General features: G+C 35.7%; 1 protein-coding gene across 2 annotated transcripts in view; it reads left to right on the top strand.

The window, feature by feature from the left end:
- The window catches only part of LOC124619853 (YLP motif-containing protein 1), a 669,202-nt gene extending 650,388 nt beyond the window's left edge, over positions 1-18,814 (top strand). For both annotated transcript variants that reach the window (XM_047146465.1, XM_047146463.1), the window contains exon 12: positions 16,908-18,814. In XM_047146465.1, the coding sequence (XP_047002421.1) occupies positions 16,908-17,041 (134 nt within the window). In that variant the 3' untranslated portion in view covers positions 17,042-18,814. The remainder of the gene's footprint in view (positions 1-16,907) is intronic.
- Positions 18,815-27,162: the final 8,348 nt, after the last annotated feature.

Below are 27,162 nucleotides of genomic sequence, written 5' to 3'. Positions count from 1 at the left end.
GGAGGCTTACCACAGAAGACTGGCATTAAACAATTGACTGTACATTCTGCTGAATGACATGCAACTGTACATGACTGCAGCCTGATTAATTGTATAAAGACAACTTAATCAAAATGCAGCCAAGACTAGGTCAGCTTTGCTCACAGTGCTGATTTAAAGATGCTTTTTGGACAGTTGATGAATAGACAAAATATTAAATTATGGCAAACCAAGCAGGTAAGGAGGGAATGCAAAAATTGGCTAAGTAAGATAGATTCTGCCTATAGGAAAATTAAGGAAACCTCTGGCGAAAAAAGAACCAGATGTATGAATATCAAGAGTTCTACTACTACTACTAAGCATAGACAATAAAGTAGAAAAGTGTGTGGAATGTAAAGGGTCAATATAATGGAAACAAACTTGAGGACAATAGAAAGAGAAGAGGAAGTAAATGAACATGAGATAGGAGATGTGGTCGTATGACAAGAATTCGCCAGACCGCTGAAAGACCTAAGCGGAAACAAGACCCCTAGAATAGATTACATTCCCTCAGAATTATTGAGACCTTTGGTCAAGCCAGTTGTGTCAAAATTATTCCATCTGGTATGCAAGATATATGAACCAGGGAAAATGCCCTCAGGCTTCAAGAAGAATGTAACCATTTCTGTTCCGAAAAAGGCAGGTGCTGACAGGCAAGAATACTACCAAACTATCAATTTCATAAGCTATGGTTGCACAATTTGACATAAATTATTTGCACAAGAATGGAAAAACTGGTAAAAGATGATGTCAAGGAAGATCAGTTGGGGTTTAAGAGAAATGTAGGAACACAAGAGGCAGTATTGACCCTGTGCTGTATTCTAGAAGATAGTTTGAAGAAAGGCAGTTCTGCATTAATAGCATTCAAGGATTTAGAGAAAAAAAATGTTGACTGGCATACAATCTTTGAAATCCTGAAGATAGTAGTGGTAAACTACCGAGAGCAAAATATTTTTTACATCAACAAAAGTGAAACAAGGGTAATGGAATATAGTTTAATTAAATCAGACAGTTCTGAGGAAATTAAGTTAGTAAGTGAGACACTAAGAGTAGAAAATGAATGTCGCTGTTTGGGCAGCAATATAACTGATGATGGCTAAAGTAAGGAGGATATGATGAGCAGACTGGAAACAGCAAGACAAGAATTTCTGAAAAAGAGGAATTTCTTAACATCTAATATAAGTTTGAGTGTTAGGAAGTCTTTTTTAAAAGTATTTGTCTGGAGTTTAGGCTTGTACAGGAGTCAAATATGCGTAACAAACAGTTCAGACAAGAAGAGAATAAAAGCTTTTGAAACATGGGGCTACAGAAGAATGCTGAAGGTTAGATGGGTGGATGGAATAACTAATGAGGAAGTTCTGAATCAAACTGAAGAAAAATGGAAATTTGTGGCACAACTTGACAAAAAGAAGAAATTGTTTTGTAGGACACATTCTGAGACATCAAGGAACCATCAGTTTGACACTAAAGGGAAGTGTTGGTGTTCAGAATTGCAGATGAAAACCAAGGAATGAATACAGTAAGCAGGTTCAAATAAATGTAGGTTGCAGTAGTTATCTGAAGATGGACAGGCTTACATGGTGTAGTGCAGAGAGCTGCATCAGACCAGTCTTTGAACTGAAGACCACAACACCAACAACAAAATTATTTCAGTTTCAGCATATGATGGAAGGCAAAGAAAGCCTGTGGAAAAATGTCATTAGGTTGTTCTATCTCAGGATTAGATTAGGTTAGTACTTGTTCCATAGATCATGAATACGACATTTTGTAATGGTGTGGAACATGTCAGGTTAATAAAAGGTGTCTGAACAAGATATTACATTAGACAAAATATTACATGACACTCAATATTTTTAAATTTCTTTCTTTTTTGTGGGGGTTGGGAAACTATCCACTTACCATATCAAAAAATTCATCTAATGAATAGAAGGAGTTATCATTAAGAAATTCTTTAATTTCCTTTTAAATGTTATATGGCTATCTGTCAGACTTTTGATGCTATTAGATAAGTGACCAAAGACTTTTGTGGCAGCATAATTTATCCCCTTCTGAGCCAAGTTAGATTTAACCTTGAGTAGTGATGATAATCCTTTCTCCTGGTGTTGTAGCCATTACACTGCTATTACTTTTGAATTAGTTCAGATTGTTAATAACAAATTTCATAATTGAATATATATATTATGAGGATACAGTGAAGATTTCTAGCTCTTTAAATAAGTGTCTGCAGGATGATCTTGGATGAGCTCCAGCAATTATTCTGATTACACGCTTTTGTGCAATGAAGACTCTTTTACTCAATGATGAGTTATCCCAGAATATGATGCCATACGAAAGCAGAGAATGAAAATAGGTGTGGTAAGCTAATTTACTCAGATGTATGTCACCAAAATTTGCAATGACCCTAATAGCATAAGTAGCTGAACTCAAACGTTTCAGCAGATCCTCAGTGTGTTTTTTCCAGTTCAACCCCTCATCAATGCATACACCTAGAAATTTTGAATATTCTACCTTAGCTACCGATTTCTGATCGAAGTCTATATTTATTAATGGGGTCATTCCATTTACTGTGTGGAATTGTATATACTGTGTTTTTTCAAAGTTTAATGAGAGCCCATTTGCAGAGAACCACTTAATGATTTTCTGAAAAACATCGTTTACAATTTCACCAGTTAATTCTTGTCTGTCAGGTGTGATAGCTATACTTGTATCATTGGGAAAAAGTACCAGCTTTGCATTTTCGTGAATATAGAATGGCAAGTCATTAATATATATTAAGAACAGCAGAGGACCGCGCAGTGGTTAGACACTGGACTCGCATTAGGGAGGACGACGGTTCAATCCCGTGTCCGGCCATCCTGATTTAGGTTTTCCGTGATTTCCCTAAATCGCTCCAGGCAAATGCCGGGATGGTTCCTCTGAAAGGGCACGGCCGACTTCCTTCCCCATCCTTCCCTAATCCAATGAGACTGATGACCACGCTGTCTGGTCTCCTTCCCCCAACCAACCAACCAACCAGCAGACGACCCAAGAACGAACCTTGCGGCACCCCATTCTTGATTGTTCCCCAGTTTGAGAAATCACCAGTTTTTTGCATATTATGTAAACTGTTTATTTCAACTTTCTGCACTCTTCCAGTTAGGTATGATTTAAGCCATTTGGGCACTGTCCCATTCATACCACAGTACTTGAGCTTATCTAGAAGTATTCCATGATTTACACAATCAAAAGCTTTTGATAGATCACAAAAAATCCCAACGGGTGACTTCCGCTTACTGAGAGCATTTAATATTTCATTAGTGATAGTATATATAGCATTTTCTGTTGTAAAACCCTTCTGGAAACCAAACTGACATTTTGTTAAAACTTTATTTTTACAAAAGTGTGAAGCTACTCTACAATACATTACTTTTTCAAGAATTTTGGATAAGGCAGTCAGAAGAGAGATTGGGCGGTAGTTGTTGACATCAGGCGTATCCCCTTTTTTATGCAGTGGTTTAACAATGGCCTACTTCAGTCTGCCATGGAAAAACCATTTGTCGCCCAGGTGTAGATAGTATTATCTTATCTGTGAATATTGTGGTGAAAGATTGGGGATAGGCTTTCATTGCTTTCAGCCAAAGAGAAATGGCTTTCTGCATCACTTCCAATTGTTCCATGATTTCCTGTTGAGTTTGAGTATCATCTTCGTCCAATAAGGCTTGCAATTTGTTGTCTTTGAATTTTTTAGGTCGATTCCAGTGCTCATCATTTCTCACATCAAAATCACCACTTCTGAATTTTTTTACCCACTCAAACCAATGTGTTTTCCCAAAAGCATGTTTACCAAAAACGTTGACCAGCATTCGATACAGTTCTGCAGCAATTTAATTCAAATGATAACAGGAAACCAATGGTGACAGCAAATCATAGTTCATAGGCACAAAATTCTACATGTTCACAGGTTTGGAAAAGATATCAATGTATGGAACTAGGGTTACTGTGTGTTCATATTCATCATTAGCTGTTACAGGAAGCAGATGGTGCTGCAGATGTGGTCTCATGGACCCTACACTGACAGCCAGCAATATCTATAGGGAAATACTGGTTTCATACTTCTACACCTGGTAAATTAGAAAGATACAGAATAAATGGTAGTGCTTTGAAATGGTTCAAATCTTATTTAACAGACAGAAAGCAAGGAGTAGTTGTGACATGAAGTACAGGAAGTTGTTTCCCAAAATGGAAAGCTATTTTGCATGGCGGCCCGCAAGGTTCTATCTTAGGCCCAATCCTGTTTTTATTTTATGTAACATCACACTCAGTTTTATTTGCAGATGACACATATGTAGTCACTGAAAATGACACCACAGAACAAATTCCCTAAAGAGTCATTGACTCACTAAATAGTTTACAACATCAGTTTGATGTAAATGGATTAAAACTAAACATGAAAAGAAACCAGCTCACACAGATTAAAACTAAACAGTCATAATCAATATACTTCAAAATTACCCATAAAAACTGGGAACTTAGGGAAGCAGAATCTGTCAAATTTCTGGGGATATTTGTAGAAAAAAATTTGTCCTGGTCTTCACGCATGAACTACTTTGCAAACAAGCTAAACAGTGTAGCATTCCCAATGACAATATTGTCCTATGTAAATGACATCAACACAAGGACAGTTTACCACAGCTATTTTGAACCTGTTGTAAGATACAGAATAATCTTTTGGGAGACTGCAGGTAGCGTAAATAGATTATCATTACTCCAAAAATCTGTTATTAGAAATAAGTCTAATATTAAGCCTAGAGAGTCATACCAACCTTTATTCAGGGATCTAAAAATTTTAACTATTCCAGGTATTCACATTTATGAATTGTTTGTATTTATCTGTACCAGCTGAGAATTATTTACAGAAAAGTGTTTTCAACATATGTATGACACAAGAAATAAAGATAATTTCATATTGCCATCTCAAAGACTACAACTCTACTCCCAGACTCCTCATTACGTGGCTATGAAAATTTTCAATAAATTAAAAATGAAAAACGTTCACAGTATGGAACTAGATACACTGAAGATACAATTATATACCATTCTAGTGCAAAAATGTTGTTATTCATTCACAGAATTTGTAAATGATGAAGAAGAGTTCTTTGTAAAATAACGAAACAAATTTGTAATGATTTTTGTAAATTAAGATTGGTTGCTCTTTGTCTGACACATAGTACCTATCTCTGGTGCATTATCTATACTGACTAGTTTCCTGTACTTTAAATCAATGATTTATATATGTACATCATAAGACAGTAAAATTGTGATTCTGATGGTCCAGTCCTCACTTCTCACCTGACGTACTCCACCTCAGAGTCAAAATGAGCCTGGTCATTCCGGTGTTCTCAGGAGTGGGGGAATGAAAAATGCATTAAATTCAAAAAGAACTCATCAGACTCTCTCTTGCTTTCATAATTTCTGTGGCCTCATCTGAATCTGTCTCTATGTCTGTCATCTGATGCCCCCACTCTTTTGTGAGTGTTACTTTCACATCCAAAGGGAGATGGTAAAATCTTGTTAGATTGTAAAATGTTCAATCATCCCAAGGCTTACAACTTTGTTCCCTTCTGGTTGCTCACGCTTCGCTGCTCTTTCTTCCCTCAAACAGCACTTGGCCACAGATGCGTAGAAAGAGATGTTTCATGGATTTGAAACAATCTAATCATGGGTCATGCAGGGTATGCATTTTCCTGTCCATTTTACATCCTGCAGTTCTCACTCATGTCCAAAACTGGCTCTCTCTATTGAATAGTCAGGAAAAGTTCTCGTTAATTTAAACCTATTAATGGTTCTGTTGCTTTTGGTTTAGCATTTGGCTATCTCCTTCATGCAAGTGCTTCTTTGTCATGTCCAAAGTAACAAAATCTTTAAAGTGATGAGGAGAACTTTACTTTCATTTGCCCACTTCCTCACACAGGTCTTGTCTTTATTCTGCTTAAAGTAATTTTCTGTTCTGGGGTAAGGGAAGTTTTTGTTACGATTTGTAAAACCAGACTACTGTCTCTGCCCATAATATATTTTTCTGTCCTCTCTCATGATGTTGTGTTAATTTTGAACTAGCTACTCATCACCCACTGCAGGTGCAATTGGAATACAGAATGAATGAACTTACTTGAAATAGAGCACGTAATATGTCCCGTCTTCCTTCCACCAGCTTTTAGTGCAGCCCCACCAAGGTATAATGTTGCATGGAAGACACTACATGGTGCAATTTACATGATATAAATATGACACAATTCATCAGTCTATATGAAAGGGACTACTAGTCACCTTTCATATGCACAGTGAGTAACAGGCTCCACACACTAGACAACTATCATAACATTTTTATGACAAAAAGTAAATGTCTTACACAGTGTAGAGAGGAGGTAGTGCCTCAAGAAGGTAATACTTTCATAGTTCTGTTTGTTTTGTTCTACAAACAAAATGCTTCTATAAGTCAACTAGTTCAACATGATGTTATGTACAAATATTGGCAATAAATCTCCAAGGTCATTGAGGGTCCCATGTTTCTCTTATATCAACAATCATTGAAATGTTGAATATAGAACCATATACCACCCACATTGACGAGTTTATATGTTTGATTTGCCGAAGTTCAGAAATCTTCTTCTGTGTTTACACAAAACACATGTGAAGGACACAGTAAATTTTTTTAAACACTGGTAGGGTGCTTGTGACAGTTAAAAGTTTACTTAAACAATTAATAAATGAAAATAACATAAACATTCCGCAGTCATATTGTGATAAAAACAACAGTGACCATACACACATACGTAGATTATCTATATGTAAATACATGCATATTATATGTTTATTTGGCCAGTGCATCTTGTAGTGTATACCTGCACTAGGCATAGGACAACTAAAATATTCATGTGTAGAACAAAATACAAAGTTAAAAAGAAACTCAATGCATAATTGACCAGCATGCATATAATGTTTTGAGAACATATTTTTCTTGAGATAAAAAATTGTGTGAGGAAGAGGATGAGGTCATATAGTGAAAGTAATTTTACTTTCAAGTACCCATCAACAGAACAAAAAGTATTTTCCCTTCCACTCAGGAAGCAGCACATTAGACCACGTGGCTAGCCAGGTGGGCTGTCTTTGCTTTAGTTACATTAACCCATAAGGACACACAGTTTGTGTTTGGTTGCTGTGATGTTTGTGTAAGTATTCTGATATGCTGTAGGGACATGTCATGGCCATGTAACCTTTTTTATTTTTATTTGATTTGAGAACAATACTGTAATACTCTTCATAACTGAGAGTTTGTTGTAAAAATTGCACCCTGCTTCAACAGGGTCATTATTCATTAGTTTAAGTCATTTGCTTCTCGTGTGGTAATAATTCCTGTTTTTAGCATTATATGTAAATCGATCTTTATTCAAGGATGTAGTGCAGTGTGATTCTTCAGCATTTCCTGGTGTACTTTATGTCAAAATAGTTCATATGTGAACAGCTGGATGTCTGTCCAATGGGCCCATTGCCATCATCAGATGCACTGATGAACTGACCACTTAGGGACCTGTGTGGTGCTACCCCCTCCCCTCTTCCCTATGCCCTTCCATTCTATCTGCTGCTCTGTCCATTGTCTTTTGGAAGTTAACTAGTTGTTATATGTAAAAGTTAGCAGCACTACCCCAAATCAGTGCAAGTATGGCAGATATTGATATATGAGACCATAGAACACCTTAGTAAAGTGTCTCCATTTTACTGTGCCACAGATCTTCCTCATTAGGGATATGTCTGAGCTAATTTTATTGGCATATATTACCTAGGTGATTTTTCCAATACAAGTACTTGTCTACTACCATATCCAAGAACTTGTGACTGCTTGTCTAATAAGGGTCTGTGTTCCTAACTTTGAAGCTGATATTTTCGTTGTGAATGTTTCTGCTGGCATGGACCTCAATGTCGTAAGCTTGAACATGGCAATTACCCTTCAGCTGTGTCATAGACTCTTGATGGTAATAGTCTTTAGTCTGCTGAAAGATCTGACAAATATTCATCAGTAATCAGTTTTCAATATTTTAATGTTTATTTGTAATCTGTGTTCTCTGTCTGTTCAACAGCATTGGCATGAGTCGTAGTCTAGTAGTCCAAACTTTCAAATCAGGTATACAATTTACATTAATAAACACAGTTTCTCAAAGTTCCTGGAGGGTCGTGGTGGGGGGGGGGGGGGGGAGGAGACTAATACCTGAATTTAAACTATTTCAGCATGAAATGTGGATTTTGATGCTGAAATACAGGGTGAATTTTCACTCTGCAATGAAGTGCGTGCTGGTCCGAAACTTACCTGGCAGATTCCTTTCTTCCAGGAGTGGTAGTTCTGCAAGGTATGCAGGAGAACTTCTGTGAAGTTTGGAAGGTTGGGTACAAGGTACTCACAGAAGTAAAGCTGTGAGGGTGGGTTGTGAGTTGTGCTTGTATAGCTTGTTCAGTAGGACAGTTTTAGTCTTCCAGGGAAATTTCAAATACAGACTGAGCCATGTAGATAGTTAAAAACTGACTATAGGATGCTGATTAACTCTCCATTGTAGCCTTACAGTTTGGATGCTCACTACAAACTGACTCAAGATTTCAATCATTTGACCTCACTACTAGGCCCAAACTCACATAAGGATGGTACACTGTTGTTACCAAATGCTAACTACCTCAGACTTAGTCTGCCATGCCTATTTCTGGATATATGTAATATCTGGCACCACAAAATCTTGAAATGCAGTGCTATTACATTTTGAATATTAACATAAAAATCAGAAAAATTAGGAGAGACAAAGTTACAGTAGATAATGTCATAAAGTCTGTTTAACTAAGAGCATTGTAACTACTAAATCACAAAATTATAGGTATTATTTTATAAGGATGATTTGCATATGCAAGAGGATTCCTTAAGCCCACAAAACCATTTTCAGAAACTTAAAGTTTCCAATTTGAGTAGTTAACAAACTAACAAGATATCCTAGTAAAAGTAGGCAATTTTATAATCAGAAAATATGGGCTACAAAATGGTGGTACTGAATTTTGGAAATAATCACTGTTTAAGATTGGAATTTTCCAGAACATGAAATTTCTGAATACAAATAACTTTTGAAATACGAAGTTCTCAGAAAAAATAATTTTTTTTGGAAAGGAGAGAAAAAGGGCTTTAAAATGAGCTGTGCCAATTCAGAAAAAAAACAATGTATAGCCTGAAAATTTCACCTTCACCTGGTTTTCATGTATTGTACATCATTAATGTTTCTTTAAATGAAATGTTTCCATGATAACCGAATGCACTGCTGTCTTCTCTGAAAATTATTTTAATGTAAGGCAGCTTAAATAATAAATTAGCTATTTTGTGTAACTATTGTGTATGTGTTTTTAATGAAACAAGATCAAATAAAGCAAAAAATTTTATTTGTGTCTGGAGGGTAAAAGAGCATGTAATGTAGTCCCACCTTGTTACAGTGTGTAATATTCATTTGTGAACAAATTTTTACTGCTGAAACACTGGACTAAATTTTCTGTTTTCAGAACAAGTCTTTCTTGCAGTTCACTTGCAGTCCTGCTGCTAGCTATAAGTGATAAATCATCAGCATACATGATGACATTTTTTGTTTCATTTCCTCTGAGAGGCCCAATTGATTTGATATCAGTGGAAGCAGTGGCCACAGCAATGAAAGAGGATGCGAGTGGTGGTGTGCAAATGTGTAGTGAATGGAGAATTGCCCGAACATTGGACATACCAATGAGTGGAGTGCATAAAAGCCTATGAAACATCCTTCTTTGCTATTCATTCAAAATTACCCATGTGCACAAGTTGCTTCCTGTCGACCTGCCAACAAGAGAGACCTTTACTTTAGAATTTCTTGCTCATATGGAAGTGGACAATGATTGGCCATGAAAGGTTTTGTGGACAGATGAAGCCCACTTCCATCTGACAGGACATGTCTGTTGGAATTATGTAATACATTTATATCGGATATGAGAAAGTTCCAGAACATCGTTCTAGAATAAGTTATATCGAGTATGTTCGAGAAGTATTGATTGTGGTGACAGCTATGTTTGTGTATATATGCGTGAGTGATGAGGCGCAATAGATAGTCTTTGTGTGTCTTTTGTAAAGTGAACATATGTATATTTTAATAAAGTATTTTATAAGTAAAAGTGTGAACATGATTCAAAACATGGTAGCAGAGCGTGGTTATTGAAAAGAAAAGTAGAAGTTAAATATTATATTGTGGCCGTCGCGTGTTATTCAGAAAGTTCGACATGGCTGATATAACTATTCCTGTATTTGATATCGAGGACTATGGGAACTGGAAGCAGCGGATAATCATGTACCTCAAAATGAAGAAATGCCATACAGCGACTACGAGGGCAAAAGTGAGCTCAGACAACGAAACGTGGGATGAAGAGGACTTCAAGGCTATCAACTATATTTATGGTGCAATCACAAATAAGCAACTAGAATTTGTGAGTGACAGAGAAAGTGCTTTCAAGATCATGAAGAAATTTGATGAATTATATTCGAAAGAGTCTACAGCCCTTCAAATATTATGCAGAAACAAGTTGGACAAATTGAGGTTAAGTGATTACAGTGATACGGGACATTTTTCAGTGCATTTGAAAAAACTATAAATGAGCTGAAATCTGCAGGCGCTAAAGTAACGGAAAAGGAGAAGTTAAATTATGTGCTGCAAACGTTACCAGAGTCAATGAGCTATATTGGGGACTTAGTGGATGTCTTGAAGGAAGAGGACCAGACAGTTGAATACGTTAAAAGTAAGATTCAATTATTGAATGCAAAAACTGGAAATGAAGAGGTAAAATCAAATGCATTTCACACAGAAAGAAAATTGAATTCAAGAAATCAGGAGCAAGTATGTTATCGATGCGGCAAAGCAGGTCACTTCAAACGTGATTGTAACCAGGGAAGAACAAGTAACAGAGGCACATGGCATCGTGGAGTACATTTTCAAAGTAGCGACAGAGGTAATGGAAATATGCAGCGTGGAGGCTATAGCAATGTACAGCGTGGAAATTACGGCAACATGCAGCGTGGAGGCTATGGCAGCAGGCAACGTGGTCGAGGAGAGCAGCATGGCTTTAGCAGTGGTTGGCATCACAGCAAGCAAGGTTACCATCAGAGTGATCATGGTATGAGTAGTTTTATAACAGAGGTTAATTCTATGATAGGTCAAAATAGAACAGTAGAGTCAAGTAACAACAATCAAATTCAAATCAATTGGTTATTAGACAGTGGCTGTACTGATCATGTTATTAATAATGAGGAATATTTTTCTAAGAGTATATCTTTAAAACAACCTATAAATGTAAAAATTGCTGATGGAAAAATTTTGCAAGCTACTAAAGTTGGTAATGTAATTAGTAATTTTCCTGTCTATGATCAAATGGTTCCAATTAATATGCGAGATGTTTTCTTTGTAAAAAGACATAGACAAAAACTTGATCAGTTATGCCAAAATTACAGATAATCACAATATTGTATCGGTAGGGAATAATGCTAAAATTTTTGATAAAGCTAATGGATTGATTGCGATTGCATGGAAAGAGAGTCGGTTGTATAAAATGAGTAGTACTATTAATAAAGGAGAAGTTAATGTTAATGTTATGAGTAAAGACAATAATATGACAACAAAGGAAAAATGGCAACGCATTTTGGGACATGTTAATTTCAATTATCTAAATACTTTATGTAAACATCAATTGTTAGATGGGGTTCCTTCAGAACTAGAATCAGAATTTATGAAATGTAAAATCTGTGTCGAAAACAAAATGCATAATGTTCTTTTTAAAAATAATAGAACCAAAGCAAAAGAAATCTTAGAAATTGTTCACACAGATCTAAATGGGCCTCACTCAACTACTGGAATGCATGGGGAAAGATATTTTCTTTCTTTCATTGATGATTACAGTAAGGCAGCTCGTGTTTACACCATAAAATCTAAAGATCAAGTATACAATTGTTTTGTAGAGTATATTAATGAAGTTGAGAATCTCACAGGGAAAACTGTTAAAAAGATAAGATGTGACAATGGGAAGGAATATTTAAATGAAAATGTCTATGAATTTATGAGACAAAAAGGAATTGTATTGAATGCTTGTCCACCTTATGTGCATGAGCTTAATGGTACTGCTGAAAGGTATAACAGATCCATCATGGACATGTCTCGGTGTCTGCTAGCCGAAGCACGAGTAGACACGAGATTTCGGCCTGAAGTGGTTTGTGCAGCAGCGTACCTCAAAAACAGAACTTTAGCTAACACCATTGAAAAGAAAACTCCTTATGAGATATTACTGGGGAAAAGACCTAATATTAATCATTTGAAGTTGTATGGAAATAGAGTTTTTGTAAGAGTACCTGAGCAACTGAGGAAGTCGAAATGGGATAGGAAAGCCGATTTGGGGGTTTTAATGGGTTATTGTGAAGTAGGCTACAGAGTGCTAATAAATGATAAGATAGTTGTTGCTCGACATGTGGACATTGTTGAAAGTGGTGTTAAATGTATTGGGTTTAAAGATTATGATTCAGTAAGTGAATATTCTAGTGATTCTGAACACGAAAGTATAGAAAATGAAACTGAACTAATAGAAAAACAGAAGGAAATTGAGAAAAATGAAAAGCTTTCTGATAATCATGAACCAGAGAAAGTACTTGAGTTGAGGAGATCATCTAGAGAAAGAAAACCAAAAATATTAAATTATTATGTTTACAGCAATTTTATTTATGTAAACTTTTGCAGTGCAAATAGTCCGGAAAGCTTTGAGGAGGCGATTAACAGCGCCGAATCAAATTATTGGGAAAAAGCGATGAATAAGGAAATTGATTGTTTGAACAAAAACAAAACATGGGAATTAGTAGATAAACCAGTTGATAAAGAAGCCATTGATGTAAAGTGGGTTTTTGCAAAGAAATCAGAAAGTGTTTACAAAGCAAGATTAGTTGTCAGGGGGTTTCAACAAAAAGAAGTCGTTGAGGATATTTATTCTCCAGTAACCAATATGCAAACATTAAAGATTTTGTTGTCATACTGTTGTCAAGAAGGTTTGGTTATAGAACAAATGGACATAGAGACTGTGTTTCTAAATTGTAAAGTTTTATCTGAAGTTTATGTAAAGCAGCCAAGAGGATATGATGATGGTACGGATAGAGTCTGTAAATTGTATAAAGCATTGTATGGTTTGCGAGAAAGCTCACGAGCTTGGTACAATTGTCTTGATGAGTTTTTAAGAAGTTTAGATTTTAAAAGGAGTAAATATGATTATTGTCTTTATGTATTGCGAGATGGAGATGTCTTGATTTATTTGATTATTTTTGTCGACGATTTGCTCATTTGTTGTGTGAGAAAAGAAAAAATTGTTAAGATTAAGAACTTATTGTCAAAACAATTTAATATGAAAGATTTAGGTGAGGTAAAAAGGTATCTTGGCATCGATATTAATTATGATTGTGAAACAAGAGTTATGAGTTTGAGTCAAGAAAAATATATTGATTTGTTAGCTGCGAAATATAAAATTGAAGATTCAATCTTGTACAAAACTCCAATGGAAGTAAATTTAAAGTTAGAACCAGCGTATGAAGATTGTAATGAGGTTAGATATAGAAACTTGATAGGTGCACTCTCGTATGTAAGTTCGGGTACTAGACCAGATATTAGCTATAGTGTGAATTACTTGAGCAGATTCCAAAGTTGTTACAGTAGTACTCATTTTAAATATGCTTTGAGAATTTTGAAATATTTATATTTAACTAAAGATGTGAAATTAAACTATTGTAGGAATGAAAGTGCTGAGATATTAGATTGTTTTGTGGATTCAGATTGGGCAGGTGATAGTGTGGATAGAAAGTCAACTTCTGGTTATGTAATTAGATTATTTGGTAATGTTGTATTTTGGAAGTCAAGAAAACAAGCGAGTGTTACAAAGGCTTCAACTTTCACAGAATATGTAGCATTGTCTGAAGCTGTAAGCGAGGTGAAACTTGTACATGATATTTTAGACATTTTTAATGTTAAATTTGAAAAACCTATTGTCATATATGAAGATAATTCAGGAGCATTAAATATAGCGAAGTTTGGTAATTTTACAAAGAATTCAAAATACATATAAGTGCATTACCATTTTGTGAATGAGTATTATTTACAGGGACTCATTGATATTGTTAAAGTAGATTCAAATGAAAATGTTGCAGATATATTCACAAAGTCGTTATGTAAAGAAAAATTCATTAAAACTAGGAATATGTTAAACATCGCAATATAAATGTAAGGAGGTGTGTTGGAATTATGTAATACATTTATTTCGGATATGAGAAAGTTCCAGAACATCCTTCTAGAATAAGTTATATCGAGTATGTTCGAGAAGTATCGATTGTGGTGACAGCTATGTTTGTGTATATATGCGTGAGTGATGAGGCGCAATAGATAGTCTTTGTGTGTCTTTTGTAAAGTGAACATATGTGTATTTTAATAAAGTATTTTATAAGTAAAAGTGTGAATGTGATTCAAAACAATGTCAATACAAAGAACTGTTGAATATTGGCAATGGAAAACTCGCATGCAAATCAACTGGTACCACTTCATCCTGACAAGGTCACTGTGTGTTGCAAGTTTATAACATTGTTTACCATCGGGCCATATTTTTTTGAAGAGACAGCTGCTTCTGGTCTTGTTACCTGTGCTGTTGCTGGTAAGTGCTATGAGTGTCTTTTGTGCAATCAAGTCATTCCAGCTCTCCCATAGCGTTGATGGGTGAATGGGATCATTTTTATGAAAGATGGCACACCTCTGCACATTGCAAATCCAGTTAAGCAGCTGCTGAAGTGCCATTTTGGAAATGCTAGAATTATAAGCCACCATTCCCCTACTGCCTGACTGTCCCGATCTTAATCGGTAAGGCTTCTGGCTGTGGGGCTATCTCAAAGATTTTGTGTCCAGTGTTCCAATTGCAAACATAGCTGCATTGACAGATAGAAATGTGCAACACATTCTGAACGTGACCACGGAAACATTTCAGTCAGCTGTGGAACATGCTGTTTCTCGATTTCAACTTGTTGCAGAAAACTGTGCACAGCATATTGTTTTGCACCAGTCACATAGAAATTAATAATCTGATTTTATTATGATTGATGCTTTTTATGCAGTTTTTGGCCTTAGGACAGATAAAACCTGATGTGAGTGATACTTTTTATGCAGTTTCTGGCCTCAGGACAATTAAAAACCAATTTTTCCAATATGGTGTGATACGACCTTGCTATGGTGGATGGGCTTATGTAACTATCAGTTCACACCTGTACACCCATCCACACTGAGTAGTACAGTTTGTTTAACATCAAACGTACACCTTAGGCATTGTTTTATGATTCATTTTCATTTGTAGTTGACTACTAGTAAATTATGATGCTTACAGCACCATCTGTTGCTGCATTTGGTAGATATTCATTTTCCTTCTGTCCTACATTTTCCCCCTTCTCCGATAATATTCCGTTGCAATTTGATGTCATTCTGACCAGTAGTGTTTTTTGTACAGCGGTTTGAAAGTTTAAATTTAGTTATAATCACTCTGTATATCATGAGATACACATTCAAAAGCTCTGAATAGAGCTAGGAACAAACCACAAACTTTCTTTTGGTCTTTTAATGCTTTTATAGGTAAAATATTTTTGTGAGAAACCCCCCAGAAAGGGTGATCTTCACTGATAAAAGCTGCTATCAAGTTTTGAGCCTTGACCTGATGCATAATTTTAACGTTTCACATGTAATGAAACCAGCATGTAATCCACAAGAAGTAAAAGAACTTCATAACTATGTTCACCATGACTTCTACTTTCCAACCAGTTAACTTTTGAGGGTGGTTTGAAAAGTTCTCAAAACGGAATAGAAAGAAAGTACTTACATCACTGAAATGTTTTTATTTTTCAATGTAGCCTCATTGTAGATTAATGCACTTGGTCCAACGATGTTCCAGTGCCTTGATCCAATGTCAAAAATGAGTTTCCTCCAGGCTTGCAAAATAGTTGTCAACTCTGACTGTCAATTCTTTGTTTGAAGTGAATCTTCATCAGCTGAGAAAAATTTTCAGTTATGGGAAGAGATGGAAGTCTGATGGAGCCATATCAGGTGGACAGGGCATGAGTGGCAACAATTCATAGCTTAGTTCATGTAATTTTGCGATGGCGATGGCACATGTGTGAGGGTGCGCGTCAAGAGTCGTGGCACCCATCTTGCACATAATTTTTTCATTTATAATTCTTCAGTTAAAATGTGATGTACCCTTTCAGATGACATCTGGCAAGCATGAGCAATTTGACACACTTTCAATTGGTGATCATCCATGACTATTTTGTGCATTTTTTCAATGATTTCTCGAGTAGTGATACATCTTAGGCGACCATTGCGCGGATCATCATCCAAGTTCTCCCGCCCAAATTTAAATTCATTTGTCTAACTGGCAATGGTTGAATATGAAGAAGATAAGTCCCCCTGTGTTTTCTGGAAATCGTCATGAATGTCCTTTGCTTTCATAACTTTCTTTATGAAGTACTTAATCACAGCTTGAATCTCAATTTTTTCCATCTTTGCAAATCACTACGTGGGAACAACAACAGAGCCATGTCACTGTGACAACTCTCTTACAAGAGCATTGATGTGCCATGTGTCTACAGACAACATTCCAATGAATATCACATGAACAACTCGTTTCATTGCACTAGCGCTGACCTCTCGTGGTGATACCGAGAACTTTTCAAACCACCCTCGTACTTTCAGATTAATTAAAAAATTTCTATTACTCTATGGCAATGGTTTCCTGAGATTTTAATTTGTCTTATTATCTTATTACAGGATTGTGTGTAACAGGCATAATGGTTGTGCTTGTTGGGTGCCGATTACGTGTTGTTCGGAAGAGACTCCGTAGAGGTGGCAAATCCCCGTATGCTCATGAAGCAGATTACCTTGTGAATGGCATGTACTTGTAGCTCTATACTGAGCAATAACTAATTGAATCTAACAGAGGCCTTAACAAATGTGAAACTTCCGCAAGAGTTAAGCAAGTACCAGGAAGGAACTCAAAACTAGAACTGAAAATTGTTTTTATACTATTGTTATAACAGTTGTAATATGTGTGTAACCTCAGTAATAATGTAATCATATCTGATGCAGGGTGATTTAGTTCAAATGAGCATTCATGTGATTACAATGTGTATTTTTCTCTAGTGTTTCACATTTAAATGCCTTAATGCCTCATAGCATTATCTGTGAACATATCAAAGAGAGAACAATAAATTCATAGTTTGAAGAATGCAGACTGAATTGTTAATTACAAAGCAAACTTCTTACTCTTGTTTGTTTTTTTCCTGTGGCCTATTATTAATATATAGTATTCAGTCTGCTAGAAGATACCTTCTTTCTGAGAGAATTGTAAGTTCGCTCTTTGTTTAAGGATTTTGAAAATGATTTTGACAATGTTTTTACTAGCTATTATGCTAAATATTAAAATATTGCAAAACTTTCATATTATCCATGCATAGCATTGGTAATTGTGCCTCCAGAAATAAGAGTTATAAATAACACTGTACATTTGATGTGCCTTGCATCCTCTGTTCTAGTCTTGCCCCTGATTTCTGAAGATTTTTAAGTCCATTTGGAATACTTAAGGACTTCCTTTCCCTTCTCTATAAGGATCTAGATTCAGATAGATGAAACATATGGTTTAAAGCTTCAGCTTCTTTGGGCTTCAGCTATCATATTTTCGGGTTAACTGTGTCCTTATTTCCACTGATATAGTAAGTCGTGAACTAGATGTTATTCAGATTATGATGTTCTTTATAATATCAGGACACCTCTAGGCACCAACGTATTTTAGAACTAAACTTCAGCCTAAAGGATTGCTGTATTTTTCTCCAATATAGAGCTGTGTAGTTCTTCCACCCAGAATTAAATATCTGTTAATTTTCTGAGAATGTCTTTATACATGAAAAGAGAATGTAAACTTGCAATTATGGTACATTATGTTGAACTTGTTTCAGCTTTTCATCAGTGAATAGGCTTTGCATCAGTGAATAGGCAAAAGCAGAAAGAAAGTAAATATCAATAATTCAAACTTGACTTTCAAATTGAATGAAAAATTATAAATCTGAATTTATAAGAACAATATAGAAAGATAGATTGCTACTCACCAAGAGAGGAGGCACTGAGCCACAAACAGGCACAGTGAAAAAGAATGCTAGAACTACTTCAGCTTTTGGGCAAAGTCTTTCTCCAGAAGTAGAAAACTCACACCAGTTACACAACAACAACAACAACTCACTTGCACATGGCTACTGTCGCTCGCATGGCTGCTGTCGCTGAGTGCCGAGTCCTCACTGGCCTTGTGCCCAGAGACAGTAGCCATAGGGGAGTGAATTGTTATTGTTGTTTTTGTGAATGTATGTGTCTCCTACTTCTGAAGAAAGACTTTGCCAAAAATCTGAAATAATTTTAGCGTTATTTTTCATTATTTCTGTCTGCAACTCGAAATTTGAATTTGTAATATTACTTTGATTCTGTCTATGAATGTTCACTAATACAGGCCTGATGTATGCAAAATGAATAAGGTACGAAGAAGTATCATAAATTTATATTTACAATTTCACATTCAGTCTTTACATTTACTTTCAGCTGTGAAATCATTGTCACAAAATCAACAAGTGTCAGATTTGGTTAATGCAGGGTGAAAAGCTGAAGTAAATCTAAGGCAGACTTTTTTTTTTTTTTTTTTTAAAAAAGGAAGAGGCTGCCATTCTTCAGACTGAAGTGTAGCTTCGCAATATGTTTGACCCAACAACAACAGTAGGCTATATGCAGTGTTTGGAAGCATTTTAATATTAGTAGATATCCTACCCTTAGAGTTACTTTTATGATATGTACACACACACACACACACACACACACACACACACACACACACACACACACACACACACACGCAATTTGAAATTAATAATTTATGTGCTTTTGATATGCATATATTTAATCCAATTTTCATTGTATTACTTCCATATTATATGAATAATATCCTACAAGAAGTTACCATAAGTTAAAACTAATTATCACAGCATCCATTATTTTTTTTAAATCTTTTAACAAGAAAATGGCATTGTAGTAATTATCACTTAAGCTGATCACAATTGCAAATGTTACCATCATTTGTAAATTGCCTAAATTGACAGTTGTTGTTTCATCATACATTCAATAACTGCAATGAAATTTGAGACATGAAATCATATTCCAGTGTTAAATTTTAGAATCTGGAAACATCAGTGTTCAATGTGAAAGAAAACTGCTGGTAGTATAGTTGTGGAAGAGCTTACAGAGCTGATTTTGGAAAACATGAAATCAGGTTTTTTATTTAACACACATTTTTATTATTTCTTTTAAAAACATTTTTGGTGTATTCCACTTCTGTATTTGTTTCAGGACATTGCATTTGTTGTTTATTTTCTTTGGTGTAAATATATTTTATGTAAAGGCAAAACAAAAAAATGATTATATGTCATCATAATTTTTTAAATGGCAAAGTACACATGTATAGGAAAAATCAAAGAAACTCTTGACATCATGAGATAAAACATTAATTTTGAAAATGTGGTGTTTACAACTCAGGTGAAAAATATCTGATATAGCGGCATAGGAAGGGTATAAAAGTACATACCACATGCTTTGGACTGTAAATGTGTTTTTAACAATTGCTGTGGAAGAAAATGATGAGAAACAAAACAGAATGGCATATGGAAACATGTAGCCTTAGAAAGGAGAGGAAAAGTTATTTGAGACATTAGTCTCTTTAACAGTATTCAGCATCATTAGACTCTCCATCAGTACGACTCCAATCTCTTTCACAGTTCTCACAGATCGTTGTGTGACTCACTTTCACTTTTTGTGTCCTATCATTTTTTTGTGAATTTTTGTCATCATGGAGTTTTCAGTTACTCTGCTTGATGTATTTATCTCACTTTCTCAGTAAGTGACAAAAGGTTTGTCATTACATTCTGAAAAACATTGATATAAACATTTAATTCTCCTGTTAGCAACTTCATCATTTTACATTCCACTGAGCTGGGTAAGACTGCCATTTCTGTGCTGATGTAAATTTAGCTTTTGATAGACATAGCTACAAAAATACTGTCATGTAATTGAAATGGAAATTTTAACTATCAGAAAAGCTGTAAATAAATATATATGTTACACTATTGATATCTACAAGATTGTTTCAAAACAATTTGTATGAACACAATAGCAATTTTTAAAAATATGATATTGCGAACATAAACAGTAATGCCAAACATTTATTTTTCAAAAAGGAAAAGAAAAACCTGTGCAGATCAAGGAGGAAAACATTTTACCCGCAAGAGTTCTTTGTATATAATTATATTTGGTAAAGTCGTATTTATTTTGATAAAAGTAAGTCTGAATTGTAAACTGAATCACCCTGTAATTAGATAGTGGCTGTCTAGTCAGTGTACAGATTGCTTTTCCCTGATGTCTTCAGCTGTCGACATGTTGTACTCTGGAAATTTCATTTCCATGATGAAATGATTTGTTTCAAATTTCAGTTTTTTTCCCTTTATGACTTTGATTACATCCATTTTATTGATGAATGGAGATGTATCATTATTAATGTCTCAAATAATTGAAAATTATATACTTGTTCATATAAGCAAGCATTTGACAACATCTGTAACTGTCTCATGCGAATTGTCGATTATCACTTGTTAGAAGTGTTAAATTTATGCTTGTGGTATAAATTTAATATTTAGTCTTTTTTGCAATACAATAAAATAACATTACATTGATTAAAATAAGTTATTCATGTGAGAAAATAATGGAAAAATACTCAAGTTGGTAATAAAATATATTGTCATTTCAGAAATGTTTTGTTGCTCCATTATGGTTATATTTCAAACAGAGCCATATGGAAGTGATCCTGCACCCTTGGCAGAACTGCCAAATCTGCACCTTTTCCTTCTGCCTCACCCCCTTCCCTCCTCCCTAGTCATAAAACTACTTTTCTTCATTTTTTCCTACATAGCATAAGTTTAATTATTATTAAAACTGCAAAAAATAACTTGGCTGTATTGAAATTTAGATGTATTATTAGAGTAAAAAAATCACAAGCAGTGTAAACACTCTAAAAATGAAAGTAAATTGGTATTTTATTATTTTTGGGGCTACTATGCATTGGTTTTAGTATTATAATAAATGATCACCATAACAATCCTAGTTGATTTCATTGTACTGCTTAGTGGAGAAAAACTGTACCAAAAAGGAATTAGAAATTTCACAGCACATAAACTCACCAACAAAAATGGAGCCACATTCAAAGCATTGTCCCAACAAAAGAATTTGAAAATCATGTTGACCTTCAGAAGCAAAAGACAAGAACATAACTCAGAGTGAAGTTCATGTATCGTAAAAATTCACAGACGAACAAACATTGGCTCTGATTACTACATTTTCCACATACAAGTAAATTTACCGCAAAAGAGCACATGCAAGAGTACACACCTTCAAGAAACTGGTATGAGAAAAATCCAAGTAACTAATATAAAAGAGGATTGAGAGAAAGAAAACCCAAAAGACTAACCCACAGAGGGAGAATGTGAAACAACCTTGGTGGAACTAAGCATGTGAAGACAAAAGAGAGCCTGCCAGAAATATAGAAGTAGAAAATCACCCTACACTAAAAAACACTTATTCGAGATCAGAAAGCAGGCAGTAATGTTAATCAAATAGACAAAGAGGAGACACATGAGACAATATTAAATTATTGAATATAAATTTAGGGAACAAGTTTGACTCTAACAGGACATTCAGTGGGAAGATCTGTGGAGACACAACACATATATCAGAAAGCAGGGTGATAAGCTCATTCTGACAAAATGCAACTGTAGGGGGCAATTTCAATACTTCTCTGGGCTATACAACTGTGCAGAACCACCTTTAAGATTTCCCAGACACACACACACACACACACACACACACACACACACACACACACACACACACAGGATTTTAACTGCCCACCAAAGAAGAGATCTACACACATATATCCTTAGATTCAAAAAACAACAGTGCTTTATCAGGGACCTACTCCACACTGCCAGCAACTCACCTTACAGCAGAGTTACACAGGCAGCCAGTCATGACACGTGCATTTTGTCATGTTCTGATGGCTATGAGAAAGCAACCCAAATGCTATCAGAGGCTGCTGGTCTCACAGACTTTTTCCTGACACAGGCCACATGACTGGAAGGAATACCATATGTATCCTGGTGCTGGTGCTGTATTTAGGCCAGTGCATGGATCCTGAGTGACAGTTCACTCTGAGAAGGCTTCCTTGGCCAGGCGTCAAGTGCAACCACTTTCCATGAATTGGGAACTCACTCTGGAGCTGCTGCAATGACAACACTGAGTTTCAGTATAGTGATCTGCCAAGTGGACTTGTAAACATTCTGGACTGTTTTTTCATTCGTGAGACATGGGACTTTACTACGTTTTTGTCATATTGTAACTAATATTGAACTGTCTTTCAGGTTCTTTAACATGAAATGAATCAGAGTCCTCAACATTTCTACTTGGAGCTGACCTTTTGGACCTTGAACTTTTTCTAGCATAGTGCTTTGTGTACTTATTTGTTAGCAACCTTTCACAACAATGCTTGCTTCCTTTCCTTTGGATTATATTTATATGAATTCTTTCTAGTTACTGGCTGCACCAAACTTAGTTTGGAATTGACAAGGAAAGTATTTGATTTTGCAGAAACTCATTTAAACCAAAATCCTCTGAGGGATCATTTAAAGGTCCCTTACTGCACCGACAATGTTCGTTTATCGGCAAACCGCTGCAGTCATCTATTAGAAGCTGCAAAGTATGCCATGTCAAATCCAACCTTTGCCTGTTGCTATGCCAGTCAAAACCAGGAGAAGTGGTGCAGTGGGTTTGTGAAGTTTCATTCTGTGAAGTTATTTGTGTAGTGAAGTGTCAGATGGGTTGGCAATTGGTAATGAACTGCTTATGTATTGCACTTGGTTGAGATGAAGTTACGATGAAATCTTCTTTGTGAAGATGATACTGGTGTCGAATATGAATCATTCATGTGTTTTCTGCCATCTGTTATAGTGCAAAAATATTATCACTAGTTATAAATGGATACACTTGTAACAATAATGCATCATTATGATGCTAGTGATGATAATGATGAGTACCTCACTGAAAGTGGTAGTGATATGATAGGTTCTAGAAGAGGTGATGGAAGCATTGAAAGTGAAGTCCAACATTCTCCTGATAAGAGATTTTAAGTCAAAAGTGTCATCGTGGTGTCTGATGAAAACACACTAGAGAACACATGTGGTTATCACTTCAGTGGTTTCAACACACATAACAAGCTCCTGGAAAGAGACCCAAAACTGAAGGGTTAAATTAATATTAAAATCATACTGAACTATGTGGCAAATAAAAGAGAAGGCAATACAGTTTTCAAGGGAAATCGTAAGCTCCATTTCAATACCATCAGGTGAAGTGCAATAGTGAATTTTGGTTAATTGCAAGTATGAGGCTCTTCCATTCATTATTGGCATTTACAACATTGGGAACTGAAAACAGCCAGAAATCTTGGATGTACAGACTTTACAGCACCACTGGGATTTATTACTAATTTGGAAAAGGAGTTTAGAATGACATTTCACTATATAAATACATTCCAAGCACAGAAAGATGAGGACGACAAAGAAGAGATGATTCAAATAGCTCAAACACTTGTTGCTGAAGCCAATGTGTATATCACAATAGGAAACATCCAATGGGTTCTGTATGGACCTGTGATCAGAGTCAGTTCAACTATAAGCTTTCTTCCAAACACACACTATCCATGAAAGAGGAGGGAAGCACTGTCTCAATGTTGCAATCAGTCAACAGTGCAAAACAGAAAAACGGTGCCCTCCAAATGTGTTCATAGTTGCAAGTGTGCGCAGGAAGACACTGAAAGAACATCTGAAGATCTTGTTTATTCCACTTTTCAGTCCAAATTCGCTGACAAAATCTTTGTGCTTATTTTACATAATTTTTGTACTTAGTTTAAAGCTGGACTTTGATAGTTCTGTCTGGATTGTAGTCCTGGCACCTTGTGTGCAAAAACTTTAGCTGTGAACTATGTTTAACTACCCGAGATATCACCAGCCTTCTGGTACAGTACCTGACTGTTTAGTGTTAACTTCAAAAGAGTTCACTTTGTGTGGTTGCTGGTTACAAACTGACCACAACTGAAGATCAGTGTGTAAACTGTATCCCAATAAACTTGAGGTTCACTGTATACCTGGACCTTCTTTTCTTCACTGACTGCATTGGGTACTTTAAACAGGACATCTGGGGAAGATGGCATCATTGTAGAGTTATTGAAGTGTGTAAGCACAAATACTTGTGAGGAACTTAAAGAAATCATCACATATATTTGGCATAAAGGAAAACTACCAGATGGTTGTGAGAATGCAGCCACTCACCCAGTCTGTAAGAAAGGTGACAGAACTGATGTAAATAACTACTAAGGGGTCAAATCACTGGCTGGAAAAGGACAAATGCTCAGGAACTTATTGTGATGTGGATGGAGGTTGCAGCATTCACTCATCTACTTTTATGTATGACATCAGCCGGCATGTGGACAAATCTCAAGACAGTATATGAAAAGCAGTCTGCAGTGAGTATTCACCTACTTCACCAAAATTTTTTCCCACTCCAGTTTGGTGGTGACTAAGAGATACGGTTATGTTGAAAATAGAAGAAATCAACACAAAATTGAAGCAAGTGTGTGAACCACTTTCAGCTAAAATGATAATAAAAAAGTGTTAATGTCATTGCCAGAGCAATATAAACATTTCCATTCAGCATGGCAGTCTATCCCCTTTGAGATGCAAACACTTTTATGAGTTAACTTCAAGATTGCTCATTGAGGAAGAAAGAAAAAATCAGTCCGACCAGCCGGAGGTAGCTTTGACCAGTGTAAGCAGGCAGCAAGGAATTATCTGTTATGCTTGTGGTAAGAAGGATCATTATGCAAAGGACTGTAAAAGTAAAGTGAAGAGAGAAATGAGAAATTGTAATTATTGTACGAAAAGAGATCATTTGAAATCAGATTGCAAGCTGTTGAAATCAAAGAAAGGCAAAAATGCTCAGGATGTAAATGCCTTTATGTGTATGAATCAAGGAGTTGACCTAGAAGATTATTGGATCATGGGTACATATGCTAGTGAGCATAGTTGCAATAAGAGAGAACTGTTTATGAGTGAAAGTTACTGCAAGTGACGGTAAACATCTTGATGTGATTGGGCATGGTACTGTGGAACTGTATGTGTTGAACAGAGTTAAATTTATCAAAACAGTACTTAATGGAGTGCTTTTTTTGCCTGAACTGAATTGTTTACTGTAGAACTGTGTTAGAGAAAGATGTGTGTTTAGTGTCAACAAAGAACAATGTGAATTCTTGAAAAGGTGAAGTTTGTGAATTATCCAAATGTGTCAACAAAAGTATCATATGTTGTTTTCACTAAATTGAACACAATCAGAACTGTCGTCAGTTACTTTGACATGTGTGCATAAAACACACACTGTAGTTGACAGTAATGACACTAATGAGCTTTCGTCAGTCAGTGCTGACAGAGGCCTGATCAGTTGTCTAAACTTGAAAACTTGAATGTCTGGCTAAAAAAAACGTTTGCCTTTCCCTGTCAGTTCATCAAGAGCTAATGCCCCACTTTAACTGATTACTGCAGACCCGTGGAGACATATTCGCTTGGAGGAGCAAGATATTTTTTGCTTTTGAAGGATGACTACACTGTTTATTGCAAAGTATTCTTTATGAAACAGTAGAATGAAGTTAAAGGTTTGATTAGAAATTTTATTGCAAAAACTGAGGGAGAAACTGACCTGAAAACTAAATTTCTATGGAGTGATAAAGGACTGGAGTTTATGAATACTGACTTAGGTCCATTTTTGAGTGAAAATGGCGCAACCCATCAAAGAAGCATTGTGTTTACACCACAGAAAAATGGAAGAGCTGAAAGGGAGGTGTGCACCTTGGTTGAAGCTGCCCATTCAATGATTTCAGGAATGCACAAACGTTTCTGGGCTGAAGCAGTTAATGTGGTGGCTTATGTACTAAATCAAAGTGGCCCACTCCTGTAGAGGGTAAAACTCCTTTTGAAGCTTTTTATGCCAGAGAATTACTGTTAGTAGATTTGAAAGTATCTGGAACTCATGTGTCTGTTCTTGCACTCAAAGAAAAGAGACTGAAACTAGACCTAAAAAGCAAGATGGGTTATGATAATGATGTGGAGTACGGAAAATATATACCTTTAACAAATAGAATTAAGGTGCAATGAGATGTAATTTTCTTGCCACCATCAGTAACTGAAAGGGAGAAGAAAACTGATGTTCATGTAAAGGAATCAGATACTATTTGCTGTGATGAAGGGAACATAGATGAAGCTTCAGATTCAGAGGAACAGAAAGTAGAAATGAAATGAGAACTGAGGTTGTGGAAGAAAATAAAAGTCAGCCTAGAGAAGAATAAGGAGTCAGTGAAGACAGTGAAAACAGACATTTCTTTTGAGGATGCAGAGTAAGATTTAATTTTGATGAGAAGAAGACGTACAAGCTTAGACTCCTTTCCTAGGAGGAGAAAATTCAAGACCCAAATTACTTGGAGGATCATGAGTTGGGCATTTTGACAGCAGTGAATCATGAAGACCCCAGCACCTGCATTAAAAGCAATATTTTGTAACGAAGCTAAAAATTGGAAACATGCCGCAGCAAGAGATGTGCAAGCCCTGGAAAAAATCGACACATTGGATTATCTATATAAGCCAAATGATTGTGATGTCATTGAAAAAAAGTGGGTTTTTAGGTGAGAAAAGGATGAAAAAGGTAATGTTTCTTATAAAGCTTGTCTTGCAGCAAAGGGTTTCCAACAAAGCTTGTCTTATTCAGAGATATACAGTTAGTAAAACTTAGTTCAGTGAGACTTTTTCTGTTTTTTTGTAATGAGAATAACTTTGTCATCTATCAACTG

This window comes from Schistocerca americana, chromosome 6 (genome assembly GCF_021461395.2).
Source record: "Schistocerca americana isolate TAMUIC-IGC-003095 chromosome 6, iqSchAmer2.1, whole genome shotgun sequence".
NCBI lineage: Eukaryota > Metazoa > Arthropoda > Insecta > Orthoptera > Acrididae > Schistocerca > Schistocerca americana.
Note: the sequence above shows the minus strand (reverse complement) of the source record. Positions and strands in the feature narration are given on the sequence as shown.